The sequence below is a fragment of the Pleurodeles waltl genome, chromosome 7 (genome assembly GCF_031143425.1).
Source record: "Pleurodeles waltl isolate 20211129_DDA chromosome 7, aPleWal1.hap1.20221129, whole genome shotgun sequence".
Lineage (NCBI taxonomy): Eukaryota > Metazoa > Chordata > Amphibia > Caudata > Salamandridae > Pleurodeles > Pleurodeles waltl.
In genome coordinates this window covers 265,597,780-265,614,749 of record NC_090446.1, presented here as the reverse complement: position 1 = coordinate 265,614,749, position 16,970 = coordinate 265,597,780, and the positions used below count along the sequence as shown (strand labels likewise).

General features: G+C 40.9%; 1 protein-coding gene across 2 annotated transcripts in view; it reads right to left on the bottom strand.

Annotated features, from left to right (window-relative positions):
- ATP9A (ATPase phospholipid transporting 9A (putative)) overlaps positions 1-16,970 on the bottom strand; it is a 534,117-nt gene that overhangs the window by 311,742 nt on the left and 205,405 nt on the right. For both annotated transcript variants that reach the window (XM_069243632.1, XM_069243631.1), the window contains exons 12-13: positions 8,860-9,002; positions 6,427-6,539 (exon numbers count right to left, since the gene is read on the bottom strand). In XM_069243632.1, the coding sequence (XP_069099733.1) occupies positions 6,427-6,539; positions 8,860-9,002 (256 nt within the window). The remainder of the gene's footprint in view (positions 1-6,426; positions 6,540-8,859; positions 9,003-16,970) is intronic.

Here is a 16,970-nt window from a genome sequence, read left to right as displayed (position 1 = left end):
TCAGCAGAAGGGAGATCTACGACCAGATGGATAATTATTCCCACTTAACCACTCATATAGTGATGGCACATATTTTCAACTGGTTTGAAACTGGTGCTGGCACATGCTATCATTTAAACAATCAGTTTTCTGACCCTCTCAGGGATGTACATACCATGTATTATTCTGAAACTTTTTATATCTGCTCCATTTTTTGAACATCAAAAACAAGTATTCACTAAACACATTTCAAAGGGCCCTATGTTCCTGACTCCTGTCATGACTGACACAACATTTTGTTCAGGTTGAGGCCAGCCAATCAGCTATGACTAGTCCACTATAAAGTGGCCAGCCAGAGCATATTTGGATACCAACAGTCTAGATATACCAACATTGTTAACTCCTCCTTGAACAAACTGAGACCCTCTTTAAATGCTAATTTCTCAAAAACAGCTAAATGGATTTACACCAAATCACACAGCACACTTTTCCAAGTAAAGTTCAATATTTTTGCCAAATCTACTGTAATTCTTTTGAGACAGTTTTTCTGTAGCTGCGACAGATGTTCCTCATGGGAATTAGCATGGGAAATCAACGTTTGGGGGGCACCCCCCTCTTTTTAATTGATCCAATTTGATAGAACACTGCAAAACTTTCTGGGAAGGAGTGGAGGTGGATGTACATTTTGCTTTCAGAAATTTGTGTAAAGATTCGTCACACAGAGCCAAAATTGTTATTAAAACAAGGAATGTTCATCATATGGATACTTTAACATAACGAACTACACAGTGGCGACTATATATGTATGTATATATATATATATATATATATATATATATATATATATATATATATATATACACAAACAACAGGTCACAATTCTGACACAGTGCACTCAGACTGCCATTGCCAGTTGTAGGAGGTAGACCATTCCTCCTCGTTATGTAAATCCAAAAGAAAGGAAACCACTGCACTCCATTTCACAGAATAGCTAATATTTTAATCCAAACCAGCAGAAAACAACCAACGCATTTCAACTCCAAAAGTGTCTTGTTTGCGGTTGACGAGTCCCTCTTTCATTACCATTATATGCTATTTTCACAGATAGCCCATAATGAGGAAGAACAATATACATTGATAAATTTATGTCGTCACATAGGATATGAGTACTTGAATATGATCTAGTTATATCTTGGTGCCCTCTCTCTGTAGGTTGGAATACACTACCAACTATGATAAATTTAGGATTCTAGCCATTTCGGATTCTTGCCTCTTATGTTTGGCTTTGTTAAAAAATGGTCTCTGAGTCTTATAGGAGGCACAGATTTACAAATTACTCTGATGTGTCACCATATTTGAGTTCTCTTTACTTCAATTTTTGCCTGGTTTAGTTGTTGGTTACTTGTTTTCAATGTGTATATTATGAAAAATATCTATACATTCTCCCTTTTCTTCTTTTGAACCACATATCCCAGAATGACTCATTATGGGCTATCTGTGAAAATAGCTTATAATGGTAATGAAAGAGGGACTCGTCAACCATGAACAAGACTCTTTTGGAGTTGAAACGCGTTGGTTGTTTGTTGCTGGCTTGGAACAAAACATTAGCTATTCAGTGAAACAGGGTGCAGTAGTTGTCCTTCTTTGGCTGTGTATATATATATATATATATATATATATATATATATATATATATATATATATATATGTATATATATGTATGTATATATATATATATATATATATATATGTATATGTATATACACACACACTACATATTTACATCAAAATATATGTTAATATATATAAATAATAATATATAGATATATTTATATATAAAACTATTATACCTATTTATCGAAGTATATTATACTATATATAACGTTATATACAATTAATTTAATTATATGTGGGTTATATATATTTATGGGGATGGATGCGAATGTGTGTGTGTGGGTGTGTATATATTTGTGGGCAAAGCACAGTGTTCTATCAATCCCGGTTCAAAAGAGATAAAATACATGCATCAGGAAATTAGTGTTTGACCACTAGAGGGAAGAATATCATTAATCTTGGTTTACTAACAAATTGACACGGTGAACTGCATAATAACGCTGCTGCTCGCTGCAAAATTATAGCATCTGGCATGACTTCTCTAATTTCACATCTCCGTTGCAATGCAATGACCGCGAAAAAATGGTAGAATAACCTATGATAATCACAGCAACTGTACCATTAATGGTTTATAAATGACTACAATGCAAAGGTCAAATACCATGGGATTATTACAGCACAGTGAAACTGACATGGGAAAAATACTGATAACTGCGCCTCCCTGCATGTTTCAATAGTTTAACACAGAGAAATTACTCTCCTAATAGTCAATAGGCCTCTTCAACGTGATTTCACCGTGCAGTACAAATGCAATGCCTTGAACTTTGATTTGGGATAAATATTACTTTCTAAGGAATACTTAAAAAAGACATGGCATAAACCATGTATGCGGATATGCAGAGTGTAACTTGCAGTTTATCGTTACTATATGAAGAAGAGATATCATGATCTATTCGAGGAGTCACCTCTCCTGAGATTCTGGGTCAGTCCAGAATTGTCGAAAATAGCAATAAATAGCAAATTTCACTCAGCGCGTCTGCATATGTACTGTAAGTTGCATGTTTGGAAGCTTTTAGTGCACAAAATGCAGAGGTATAAAAACCTTACTCCATTGAGGCCAATGAAATATAAAAATAAATTTCCCGAGTCGGTATGAAATATGGCTTTCATCATCATAATGCCATCCCCTACCTAGTGTGAAGAGCTTTACTACTGTCCGGTACTCTGTGATTATGCTGCAGTGGAGGAACACATTATGCAGCAACTGTATCTAAATTATGTACAGAGAAATGCCAAATTATGCTGTATAATGTAAAAAATTATTGGGCAGCACTGTTTTGATCCATTTGAACCAAGAACGAAATTTTGTTGAAAATTGAATATGATGTGCCAAATTATATGGCAAATCCATAATTATGCAGTAAATGTAGCAGCCGTTCACTAAAGGAAAACAAAAAACAAAGCATTCCAATCATTGCCCATTGCCAGCTACATCTTAAAAAGAGCAGCTTCAAGACCACTGCATTCTACAGATGCAACGGTTTTTGAACAAATTCTACTTTATCTGCACTATTAAGCACTGTAGAAATAGTATAGTCCAGTATTTTATTATCTTCAATTTTCCCTTTTTGAAAAACATTTTAATGCTCCTTACCGCAAAAATAAACAGGCAATATAAAAAATACATAACAGGTATATTATGTGGTCCACGTGGGTTGTCAGGCGACATTTGGCCCTGGGCCTTGAGGTTTAGGTTATTAGGAGAGTCCCTTGAAGGAATGTTTGGACAATATTAGATATTTACCTATCATGTGTCCTCTACATAAGCATAACAATCAATTGAAAGTGGACATATTGGTAAAGTGACTAATGTTCTGGTGACACTGTGAACTGCAAGGTCAAAAAGTCGATAGATTGGTAAATATCGCAAGAAATCCAAAATGTCAAGAAAACAACATATTAAACCTTGCTCAGTAGCTAATGCTTATATTACATGCTCCTCTTGTGCACTTAGATTCAAACAATTTTTTTTCCAAACAGGAACATGTTTACTAAAAACTCCAAGTTTGATATTAGACTATACTGAATGTCTGTTTGTAGAAAACTGTTGAAACAAATACCTAACTATGTAGTTAAGAATGAAGAATTTCAGAAAAATTCATGCTGCCCATTTTTTTATTTTTTTTTAAAGTCGCCCGTAGAAGAGAGCAACTGTTGAAGTTGATTTGTGACTATCAGTATAATGGTGAAACTCATATTTTACAAAGACCCTTGAAATGTTTTCCATATTTCACAAGAACATGTAAAATACAGGATTTTTTGTATCACTGTATTCTGAGCAATCAAACCACCAAAACATGTAATATGCACTATATGTAATTACCTGTGATTTACCATTGACTTGTGCGGTGAATGGCCATGACCCTGGAAAGACACTGCCGTAAATGGATCAAGCCGGCCCCTCTCCTACATAAGCAAAATGCAGAAAACCTTTCTCTTCCAACAAATCGATAAAATGCAACAACACCGGCAAAAAGGAAAAGAAAACAGCAGAAGAAAGGAAAGGAGAACAAATATTGGGGAAACAGATAGGTCTCGCCTATACAAGAGTTATTGGCTTGGAAATGTGCTTTTGTCATGTTGTACGCTAGTGTGGCTGCTGTTCAGCATGGTTAAAAGGTAGTGTTGTGGAGTGTCATAGAGTGGCATACTGTTGTAGAGTGGAATTGTTGAAGTAAAGTGCCGTAGAGTGGAGTAAGGGGAGTTGAGTGTTGCACAGTTCAGGAGAGTAGAATTCAGTGGTAGTGTCAGAGTGCGGTGGCATAGAGTGGAGTGGTGTAGAGTGGAATACGTTGGAGTGGATTGCGGTAGTCTGTGGACTGGATTAAAGTAGAGCAGGGTGGGTGTATTGGATTGGGATAAAGTGGGGTGGATTGGGAGGAGTGGGTTGGATTGAACTTGGGTGGATTGAAGTGGGTGGACTGGATGGGGTGGATTGGAGGGGTGGGTTGAAATTAAGTGAGATGGATTGGATTGGGGTGGATTGGAGTGGAAACAGAAATGATGCTTGGCCTGCAGTGAAGAATTATGAGGCTTTAAAGAAGAGTTCTACACAAGCCAACAAATTTTAAGAAACAAAATAAAACATGAGTGCAAAGTGAGAAAAGACTTGGCAAAATAAAACTAAAGAGTTAACTATAGGAAATAAAACTCTGACATTTTGTTTCTTCTGCTGAGCACATTTTTGCCAGTCATGTGCCTTCTGTTTGCTGGGCCTTAAACATTAAAAAGGACAAAATAGTACCTCAATCACATATGGAGCAGTAGACAAGCACTGAATAAGTTGAATTAATCAGTGTGTGGCACTGCTCCACAGACAGAAACGGACGTGATGCCAGGCCTGCAGTGACTAATTACAAGGCTTTAAAGAATAATACCACGAAAGCCAACAAATGGTGAATAATGGGCAGGCTACAAGCCCTTCTTACTTAACAACAGAATTCCGCACATGAGATGTATGTGCTAGTGCATGCTTTTGCAGGCTCAACCTATAATGTAGCTATAGAAGTAATGAAGAGTGGAGGGGGAAAAACTTGTAAGGGTATTGGTAGGTGGCACCTATATGTGTTCCGCATGTCATTTCCAGGGTGGAATGACATCAGTGTGGAGCTGCACGGTGCCACCTGACAGCACTGAGGTACTGCTGAAAAGTTTCTGCATACATTTTGACACATGGGTAATATTCAAAAGGCAAGGAACCTTCAGCTGTTAAGTCTCTATTGAAAATGTGTAGCAGTACTACGATGTGGGGAGCCATGGTCGAATGCACTACTAGGTAAGAAAGGGCAAACGCATAGGAGATGAGATGCTACTGTATAGGTAGAAGTAGTTAAGTTAGTTTATAGTAGGGCAGGTTATACATATAAAAGAAGAGGTATGGGCGGGGTGCTAAGGTGTTGAGAGGTATGTTCTAGGTACAGGCAAGGTAGATGTACTAGAGTCTGAGTAGAGTGTAACAACTGTATATGGTATAGTTGGGGTCAGGAGCTCTAGGATGTAGGCAACTTATGTACATCAAGGTATAGGTATGGTATCGTGATACAGTAGACCGAGGGGGAACCGCAGTAAGTTGTAAGCAGCGCTAAAGGCATAGGGTAAGGCAAATGTCAAAGAAAGATGGGGGAGTAACTGCTGAATAGAAAGACAGAATAGAGTCTTCCTCAGTCAGCACACACAGGGGATAGATAGGTAGGATATGCAGGGAAGATGAAGTAAGACGTACAAGTGTTGCTCTGATAAAATGCAAATAGGTGGTTTACATGATCCTGGAAAAACTAGACTACAGGGAATGTTTCTACATTAAGGGTATTCAACAGATGGAGTCACCATCTTGCAAATGCCATTGATTTGGAAATAGTTTTGCTGAGAAAAATGCTCCAAGACAGGTTTCATAAGGCTTGTTTTATTCCATAATTAATCTATCATAGCATGTTATTCTGGAAGCCATGGTATTCACTGGAAAAACAACGTACATTTACTGGATTCTTAATATTAAAAGGTTAGCTAGTGAGTAGTCGAAAAACATAATCATTTCAGGAACAAATTACTGTGGACGATAGTGGTGGTCATACTATAGAACCCCAGAGGCCCCACCAGATAAGTAATGTAACCTTGACCCCCCCTTCATGTTCGTACTCATTACTTCCCACTTCACACGAAAATTACATCATTGACACCAAAGATTATATCACATATGACATCACCACCTAATCAAATTATACTAAAATGATGATAGAAATGCATACAATATGCTGTTGGAGTAGAACATCGTACCTGAGTATATACACTAAATATATGACTCTGCACTTCATCCATTGAGTCCAGTCCATAAGCTACCGTTCCAAGGTGAAGGCGTTTGAAAACCATCTCATTCTGTGTGAGTGTACCTGAAAAAAAGGTTACATGACAATTTGGTTACATGCTATTAGAAAGATTTATTTTGAGCTACCAAAAAACAGAAAGAACCCTGTCCAGAGGTATAATTAAGTCTGTGTACTACAAATATCTCTATAACTTATAGCTCTTCAGGCAACATTATTCGTATGAAAGCACTGTAAAAAATACATGTTATTATCCAATGTAATGAAACACAATTTACCAACTTCAGACGTTTGGAAGGCTCACCTGACCTTGCTAGGACTTATACTTGTAATTTACAAGGCATATCAGAAGTCAGGAGCGAGCACTTAAATTACTGACCCATCTTGCTGGCTAGAACAGTACTCGCCAAGTAAAAAGGAGTGGAATAAAATACCTCAATCTAACAAGATGGCGCAAAATAGCAAGTTGATGCAAACTACCAACAATCAACACACATTCAAATGCCACCTGACTCACCTAACGTATTAGTAAACACTTAGTAGGTAAAGCGAACATCACCCTATATAGCAAAAAAAAACAAGGAATGTATGCTTAAACAAATTCAATCAACTATCTGGGATGCTTCTTTTCTGCAGCATTATTATTATAGTATATAGACAAATGAAAGATGCCCTCTTGGACAGGCCAGTGCAGGATCTGAAAAAATCAAGATACAGTGCTTTCATTTTCTTTAACTATTATTGGAAATGTATGCAGAACTATTCTTTCTTTTCAGTTCTCAAAATCCAACTATTAAATGGTGGTGGCACTTAGATGAACCCTCTAAGCTTATTTCTCTTTTCAGGATCTCATGACAATTTATGAAGGCACAACTTTTACAACAGCCCACTATTTGCCTTCAGCACATAGTCGAGGCCGACGTCCCTGAAAATGCTTAAGAGCAGTTTTAATCCAAAAAGATGGAAAAAGATTGCGATGAACAGTCAAACTTTATTTCCAGAATAATCTCCATATACAAAAGAATGTGTGCCACAAATGAGATAAAATGCTGACCATTGGGATGGTGTCCTCTAATCGGATGCACCACTTATTAGGTACACGCTGCAAAGTGATAAAACGGACTACTAAAACTTGAAAGACCTCCAACACGAAGCGACTCTGAATACCAGCTTGTTGGGGTTGCTATTTTTCGAAATTCTGTTTATCTACCCACAAATCCACTAAATTTGAAATATTTTGTGTGAGATGGGGATGGGCCTTAAAGGGCATGGATCTAGTGGTGGATAGGGCTTTGAGCACAATATTACCTGGCCAACAAAGAAGGTTCAGGCTTAGAACACAGTACTGCCTGAGCGGACTCTCCTCCAAAAACAAACAAAGGTTTTTATTGACTTTCTGAGAAGATTGTTAAACCCTGATGTGTCCGCTAACAGAGCCCCCAAACACAGGCTGGAAACCTGATCTGTGCATAGGTTTCCAGATCACTTGTGCACAGTCTGTGATAATGGCTCTTTACCGTTAGACAGAGCAAAGAAGGCCAATAACGTGATTCACAGGGCGCGGAGAGGTGGCAGGTCTGCCCGCACACACATACCCAGTTCTTGCAATCCTGTGCCAGACCCTTTTCATGACAAACCGAAGAAAGGAAATTCCTAGCCCCTACCTATAATGATTTACCATGGTTAGCATATTACAACCCAGCTCAAAAATAATGAGTTTCATGTCTTCCCTTGCATCACCAGGCATAGGACGAGAAAGTAGGCACATTTTCGGACCTAAACAATTGAATCCAGGAGCCCTGCTATGAATGCAATTTATCAACTCAAGTGCTTTATTTAGAGTTTCAGGATGCAAACAGCCGACAAAAAGTGACGGCTGTCTCATGCACCACTTTTGGTGGATGTCCCCAAAAATCTAAATAAGGCCCACAGTCTAGGAGATATGAACCAGTATTAAGGACCAGTAAAGTGATTATCATTCCAGCATAGTTACCTACTGATGGCATTTTAGTATTAGTTTGCTTAAAATTATTGTATATTAAAAAAAAAAAAAAAAAACACACAATATTCTGGGCTTCACCTTTGCTGGTGCACTACATGTAACTGCAGGTATTTATGTGATCTTTTAGTACAAGCAGTCCACAAACCCCTTCTGACTTAATCACAAACAATCCATTAAATTAATCCAAAGATGGCACAAGCATCCACGCTTCTTAACCGTAGTTTAAAAAAAAAAAAAAAGTTCAAAACAATGCAACTCCTATGTTCCTGTAAAATTAGTTCTAAATATGAAACCTATTGACAATCATTATTTGATCCAGACAAAAACTTGCTATTTTCCACGGAGATCTCTATAAATTAAGTTGATTCCTAAAATATGGCGCACCTGTTTTGTCCGTCAGTAAATACGAAATCCGGCCAAGCTGTTCAGGAATTGTGCTTGCTCGAACAACGGTGCCAGGAATCTTGGAATCCTTGCGGATCATCCAACTGTACACTATTTTACCCATATCCAGGTTCACGCGCAAACTGCATGAAAAAAGAATAGCCAATTAACTTTCACTGTTCTGCATCAAAGGGGGTTTACATTCATTACATAATTATACAAGTGAGAAAAGCTTAATGCTGATTAAAAATGTTTCTTACCACATTGTAGGGTTTCAGGTTATGATGGGGGCTCTAAAGGGCACTACTGAATTCATGCAAGATTTTCTGCATAAGCCAATTGTGCAGGTGTCTGTACTGCAACACTGCATTTGCAATCCAAGGTATGCAGCGAGGTCATTTCTAAATCAACGTTTTTGGTATTTCTTAATATTCTTCCATCTATATTTAGAAGATTCCATGCCTGGTCAATAATCCATTCCATTCGTTATTTATATTTAATCTTTGTGAGAGTAAAACTAATTTGATTTTCAACACTCGGTTATCTATTAAACGTAGTAATAAACCATTTCCAATAATGGAGTGTATCCTTATGTTTTCCTTTTTGAAAAGCACACATTCACATAAAACCTTCCTCTCATGGGGAACATAAATGGGAGACATACAAGGTCTAATTTTCGAAGAGCATTCATGCCTTAAACCTACATTTACCCTTTAAAACCCTCCACAAAACGATACCCGGTAGATGTAAAAGGCTTTGACTGGGTACAATTACACAGCGGTAAACCCTATGCAGGGAGTGTAGATGGTCATATAAAGGTGTTCTTTGCCTTGAGGGTTTGTGAAAACCCACAAACATATACATCTGTAAATATTCACAAATCCCTCCAAATCTCTTTCATATCCAGGAAATAGTCAAAGATTTTCTCCAACAAAGAGATTAAATAACTCCCCTTCCAAAACGGGAAGGAGAATGGAACACCCCCAAACTTTGTAGTGGTACAAACCAAATGGTTTCTCCATTCGTAAAAATGTTTTTCTGTGGAGACAAATAACGTCCACTAACACATAATATCTCTGCAATAAGAAAATAGCAGATGCCGATGACATTCCCTGCAGCATCTCAGGGACCTGTGCTTGGCACTGCTCTCCTACTATGAATATTTGGGAAGTCCCAAAAGTCGTACATTTACACCCATAAAATGGAGGAGTACGTTCATTATACTAAATGTACAACTTTTCTTCGGGTACAGCGAGACCAGCTTAACTACTATGCCTTTCCAGAATTTTAGATGCACGGTGATGTCCCTCATGTTCATAGGTGATTGCATAGTTCAGAAGCTGCCACACAGAAGGTACTTCCTTCGGTCTACAACGGCTAGGAAGACTCTACTAGGAGTTAGGAAAGGAGAAAGGTGGCCTCAAGTACAGATCTCCTCGAAGGACTATGAAAAGGCACTGGGGTTCTATCTGTTTAGAATCTGAAAGCCAGTAAGGTAAAGAAAAAGTGTTGGAAATAAGGTCTGTTCTCTGTCACCCATAGAGCTTGTAACCACCACAGTATACAATCATTGCAGTCTTTGCCTTTGTATGAACTATGATTTTTGGATAAAAGTTGGGGTGGTCAGGCATTAAAGGCACAAGCGCATAAGTACAGACCGCAGTTGCCACCAACATCAGTAGACATGAAAATGTCTTCTCTGCAAAGGGTCTGCTTGCAAATAATGTATTCTGTCACAAAATTGTGCTATGAATCTTCACACAACAGTAAAATACGACAGTCTTAATGGACGTCTGCAGAGAACAAGCATTGACAAAGCCAATACGTTTTGCCCATAAGAGAGCTATTGGTTTTGTTAATGCTTTATTGCATGCTGCAACATAGTTTAAAGTCAACAAAACAAAACGCTATGACGCGGCTTTGGTTGACCGCCTCATGGTGCTTTTTGATTTTAAGCCATGTCGCACAGCAGCTTGCTCTGCTGTGCAATATATTTAACTAGTGCAAAAGCAACAGCAGGGTGAGGTCGGGATGTGGTGAAAATAGAAGGGACAAAAGGAGGAGGGTGGAGGTGGGGAAAATAGAAGGAGAAGTGGTGGTAAGGCAAGAGAGTGGGGAAAACAGAAAGGAAGGTGGGACGAAGGCAGGGGAAATGGAAAGAACAGCGTGAGGAGGGGGGAAGGGGAAACAGAAGGGGCAGCAGGAAGAGTACGGGGGAACAGAAGGGACAGTGGGAAGAGAGCAAGAGTGTTGGAAACTGACGGGACAGTAGGTGCCAGAAACAGAACAGGAGCCTCAGTCAGTAGAAAGACACTGTGCTTTGTCCCTGCTCCAAGACAGGAACACACAGCAAAACCCCAAAAGGAGGACGAGGCTAGTAAGAAGCTCTGACCAATTAGAAGCAAGAGTGACATTGAAGTCAACCAACTAAGTAGGAGTGATAAGTAGTTGGCGGGCATTAAACAAGTTTTAAGATTTATTTTTGTTTACAAGAGGTTTTGTAAGGGCTGTGCCGGCGAAACCTAAAATTGGTGAGCAAGGAGCTATTCAGCATCACTGGTGGGAAACAAATGCAGATTCTATTTTAGAAAGTGAATACACATACTAATGTGCTAAAAAATTGTAATTTAGGTAGAGTGAATATGTTCAGCCATGGCATACTACCCCTTGCATAGTTTCTACTGACACGATTTTTTAATATTTTGGCGCTACACCATGAATGGTAATGTCATAGAACATGAGCATTTTCTAAATTTTTTGCAAGAAAACAGAAAAAAATTAGAAAATGGAGAATATTCATGTTGTGCTATGCATATTACACTTTCACAGCAAAGACAAAGGCAGATAAAAGTAGAAAATAGTAAAGCATTGGCAAAGGAAATCAGGTTCACATTTTGGCTTTTAAAATACATTCGTATTGGCTTTATAAATGCTTTTTTCTATTGTCTAGAACAATGACATATGTGCTTGCATGTGTCAACAAACACAGGCGTGTATATGTCATGACGCAGGTTCCCTTGCAAACGTGACAGATTTGAATTAACTGAAAGAATGAAATGAGTGAAAGATGTTTTACTATTGTTAATCCATAAGGATCAAACCTAGTATTGAAGATCAAATCATTCTATTGTTAAAGGCAACAATTTTATTTTACCACCATTTTTTTGTGTCAGTTGTTTTGCATCCAAATTAGCACAATCTCCATGTGCAGATGGAAGGGCTACTTTGTCAATTATTGCCTCTGTCCAATCTAACAATTAAGGGTATCATTTCCTCATATATAGAAGATAAATCCAAAAGCTCTCATCAGTGTGCTCAGGGGATGAAATTAAGTATTGAAAAGTACCGGGGGCAAGGATAACACCCTTGGGGCTCTAAAGGTCAGATACTGAGATTTACAAACATTTGATGAAAGTGAAACTACATGGCTTCAATGTGTAAGGAATTATGAGGCATAGGTTACTGGCAAGTTCTGAAAAACAAACTACAAGAGTGAAATGAAGAGACCAGAAGTGCAGGGCGGTGCGAGAAAGACATGAGGTGGGATCAAAAATAGGCAGCCTTGGTATTCATCAATCCTGGCATTCATATGCTCTGGTGGTGGGCTCCTAAGAAAAAACTTTGGGCCCTGTACTTATTTTCTTTAAGCAAATTAAATACTTACTGTCAATATTCTATTCTTCCTTACGAAGAATAATCATAAGGTGGTATTCCAACCTTTGCTAGATTTTTATACACATGCATGGGTGTTGCTTTCCAAATGCTGATCTTTATTAACTTATGAGACTACTGTATGAGGCTACTTTCTTTCTGTAGCAGAACTACAAGCTCCACACCTGTAGCGTGCATAAGTAGTTGATTAGGTTGAGCTAGTAAAGAATCTACTGCCCAAATCTGTGTACAAGAAATAGGTTACTGGTTCAAATGGGGCAGACAGAGTGGTTCTTTCAAGGTCAATAAATGAGTATAGCTGTGTTCGTTAGCAGTCCAATCCAGATCCAGTGATTTGAAGGGGCATGACTGAGGTAGCAAGAGCAGCACTTCTTTAACAGTTGTTATTAACTTTCAGGGCACAAAATAATTATTTCACTTTGGATTAACTCACTGTTATGTTATGCCGATCTGCATTATGACCCAGGAGGGTATCCTGGTGCTGAACAGCCTAGCCAAACCCAGGGCCTAGTGGACTACTCCAAGGGCCAAGTCTTCAGCTTCTTTTGGGATTCAAGAGGTGAGGACAATGTTCTTATTTGTAGTGACAGGTCATTCCATGCTTTAGTAGCAATGCAGGGTGAGCCTTGATCGCACATCTGGTTTTCGCATGCGTGGGACGTGTGCAAGTAGCAGTCCAGGCGAGGAGAAGTGTTTGTGAAAGAAGATGTAATTGTTGATGTATGCCGGGCCACATAAGCATGCTCGAGGATTGAAGTTTTTACATGTGCTTGAGAGTGCAAGTCTGGAGAGACAAATCAAGAAAGTGACAGCTGCACTGCCACTGGAAAACTTGAGCAGTTTCTAAATATCTTTACTGCCTGTATACCTACACTATGAGGTGTAGTCTTCTTTTCATTCTTTCAAGTGCCAACACCATTACTCACACCTCACTGCCACAGACCCACATAGGGCACAAAGAGTTGGTTATCCACTCAGAACTCTTTTGTGTGGTCAAGCTAAAACAACAAAGCTCTTTTAGGATAAAGTCTGTGGAGACGCTCTTCTTCCTCAGAGGGATGCAGGGGAGAAAAGATGGTGTGCAGGGTGACAGTTTATCCCAAATGAAATGGGGTCACCACCTTCAGAAGGAAAGAGGCACTGGTGCGAAGCACTACCTTGTCTGGGAATACTGAGAGATATGGAGGCCTGGATGACAAGGCCTGTATCTCACTCACTCTCCCTGCTGATGTTATGGCCACATGAAAGGCTGTTGTGATAGTGAGCAGCCTGAGTGGACAATTGTGCATTGGCTCAAAGCGAGCACACATAAGGTAAGTGAGAGCTAGATTAAGATCACACTGAGTCATGATAAAGGGCTTAGAGGGAAACATATGTACAAGTAGTTTTACAAACCTATTTACAGTAGGGGACTTAAATAAAGAGGGTTGGTCAAGTAGCTGCAGAAAAGCAGATAGAGCAGACAGATAGCCTTTAAGAGTGTTCAGAGCAAAGCCCAGCTGGACAAGAGATAGAATAAAAAGAGGAACATCAGAGAGAGAGAAGCAGAAATAGGACCTATAAGGGGTCATTACGACCCTGGCGGCCGGCGGTATGTTGGCGGTAACACCGCCAACAGGCTGGCGGTGTCCCGCCAGCTATTATGACCGTGGCGGAAAACCCACGGCCACACCGCCGGCCCCTCCACTTTACCGCCAGGATTCCGCCTGGCGGTCATTATCCCCAGGGCAGCGGTGCAAACACCGATGCCCTGGGGATTATGAGTCCCCGACCGCCGGCCTGTCCATGGCGGTACACACTGCCATGGAAAGGCCGGGGGTAAGGGGACTGGGGGTGCCCCTGGGGCCTCCTGCACTGCCCATGCACTTGGCATGAGCAGTGCAGGGGCCCCCAGGCATAGCCCCGTCGCACATTTCACTGCCCGAATTTCGGGCAGTGAAATGCGCGACGGGTGCTACTGCACCCACTGCACATCAGCATTGCCGCCGGCTCTATTACGAGCCGGCTGCAATGTTGATGTGACATTTCCGCTGGGCCAGCGGACGGTAACACTGTTACCGTCCGCTGGCCAAGCGGAAATGTCATAATAGGGAGACAGAAATACCGCCGGCAATGGCGGTATTCTGCCTCCCGCGGCCTCGGCGGTCTTTTGAAAAGACCGCCGAGGTCGTAATGACCCCCATAGACTTTTCTGAACAATATTTTACAAATCTTTGCCAATGGCAGGTGTAGACTGTTTTGGTGAAAAATATATAGCCTTTAAGAGTGTTCAGAGCAAAGCCCAGCTGGACAAGAGATGGAATAAAAAGAGGAACATCAGAGAGAGAGAAGCAGAAACAGGACCTATAGACTTTTCTGAAAAATATTTTACAAATCTTTGCCAATGGCAGGTGTAGACTGTTTTGGTGAAGGAGCGCTTGGCTGCTAAAATATCATTACAGACTTTGGGAGGAAGGTCAAAGGCTGTCAACTGTCGCCACTCAGTCTCCTCGCATGAAGGCACAGAGCTGACAGGTTCAGGTGAAGAACCCTCCCCTGATGCTGCAACAGTAGATCCTCCTGAAGGGGTAGCCTGACTGGAGGATCCATGCTCATTTTCAAAAGCTCCGGATCCCAGACTCTCGGTGCCCAGTCAAGAGGCACAAGGATGACTTGATCTTCTTGAGAACTCTGGGCAGGAGTGGTTGGGGAATAAAGGCGTACACAGGAGGTCTGAACTCCACTTGCGTCGAAAAGCGTTGCCGTGCAATTGCAGTCTTGGAAAGTCCAATCATGGTTCAAAATCCACCACTGCAGGTCTTCCGTGGTTCCCTCCAAGAACTGGACCATGTCGGAGAAATTTCTCTGATGCTGCACCCACTGGAACTTCAGGTCCCACTGCAGGGTCCACAAATGCCAACTGGCATGATTCACCACCAAGATGTAGGAGGCCATAAGGCCCAGCATCCTCAGAGTCAGTCTCACCAAAACCCAGGATAGAAGCTCAAACAGCTGTATCATAGCCTGAATATTCTGGACTTGCTGCTCGGGAGGATAAGCCCGAAACTGCACAGTGTCCAGAACAGTTCCAATGAAGGAGGGTCTGACAGGGAGTCCGGTGTGACTTCAGCACATTTATAGTGAATCCCAGTGCATGCAGGAGATCCGCCATAGTCTAAAGGTGGGAGACGACAGCCTGGGGTGAGCCCGCCTTCAACAGTCAGTCGTCGAGGTAGAGAAAGACTGAAACCCCTAACCTGCGCAGATGAGCTGCGACCACCACCATCACCTTGGGGAACACCTGAGGGACACTGGTAAGGTCAGATGGCAGCACAGGGAACTGAAAGTTTTTGTGCCCTACCTTGAACCGCAGGTAATGCCTGTGGGCCGGCAGGATGGAAATATGAAGATTTACATCTTGTAAGTCGAGAGCTACCAAACAGCCTTCTAGTTCTAGGGTTGACAAGACCTGGGCCAACATGAGCATCTTGAACTTCTCCTTCTTGAGGAGGAGATTGATGGTCCATAGGTCTAGAAAAGGGCAAGGACTGAGGAAATTCGATTTTTAATACGATCGTATCGACCCGCCATTTTGTGGCCCGCCGCCATTTTATGTTGCCTTCACTCAGGCAGCACAGCGAACGAAGTCCATTCTGCCTTTTCTGCTTATTCTGCAACATGGTGTTCAAAACAGTCTTCTGCCTCTATCTTTACAAGGCTGGTATTAAGGTCTGACCGAGTACACTAATCCCTGTCTGGTTTTCTAATCCTTGTTTCAACTATCTGTAGGCTCACACTATTCTCCGCCGATCTTATCTTATCGTCTGGCCTTCGCTGTCCTTTGCTAGTATTCTCTCATTTCACAACTGTCCTCCAAACGCACACAAACTTATCGCACCACATGCAACTTCGTTGTGGATCGGTTAATGAATTAGTTCAAGGGAGGGGTGACAAACACAGCTGGAGGGGAGGCAACCTTAAGTCACTTGATACTTTGTTCTGTCTTGTTTTCCGACATTTCTATTGGCTCTGTTCTATCTTTACATTATTCTTACTGGCTCCTTTCTATGTGTTCTGGGAGTGTATGTAGTTAATAAATGTTTTTATACGGTATATAAGATTGTGCGCCACAAAGTAAAGTGGCAGTCTCCTGAGAACATACCTTGTGTACTTCTTGGACAACTGTACTAGCTGCAGCTAATAAAATCTGATCTTTTACGCCTGACAGAGTGTCCCGTGTCTCTGTTAGTTGAGGCAGGTGAATCCAAGGAGATTTCAGGCGTACCCTGCGCCGCCAGGCCCATAAGGTTCTGGTTCTTCAACTGGCGCCCAACGTGGGGCGGCTTCAGCGGTACCGGTTCTGCCTGAAGGTCGTGAGGAACCCCGCAGGAAAATTCTGGAGGAATCGCGAGCCACGTCAAGCGACCCCTGTATGTCGAAGTGGTCCGAAGGTCTTTTTC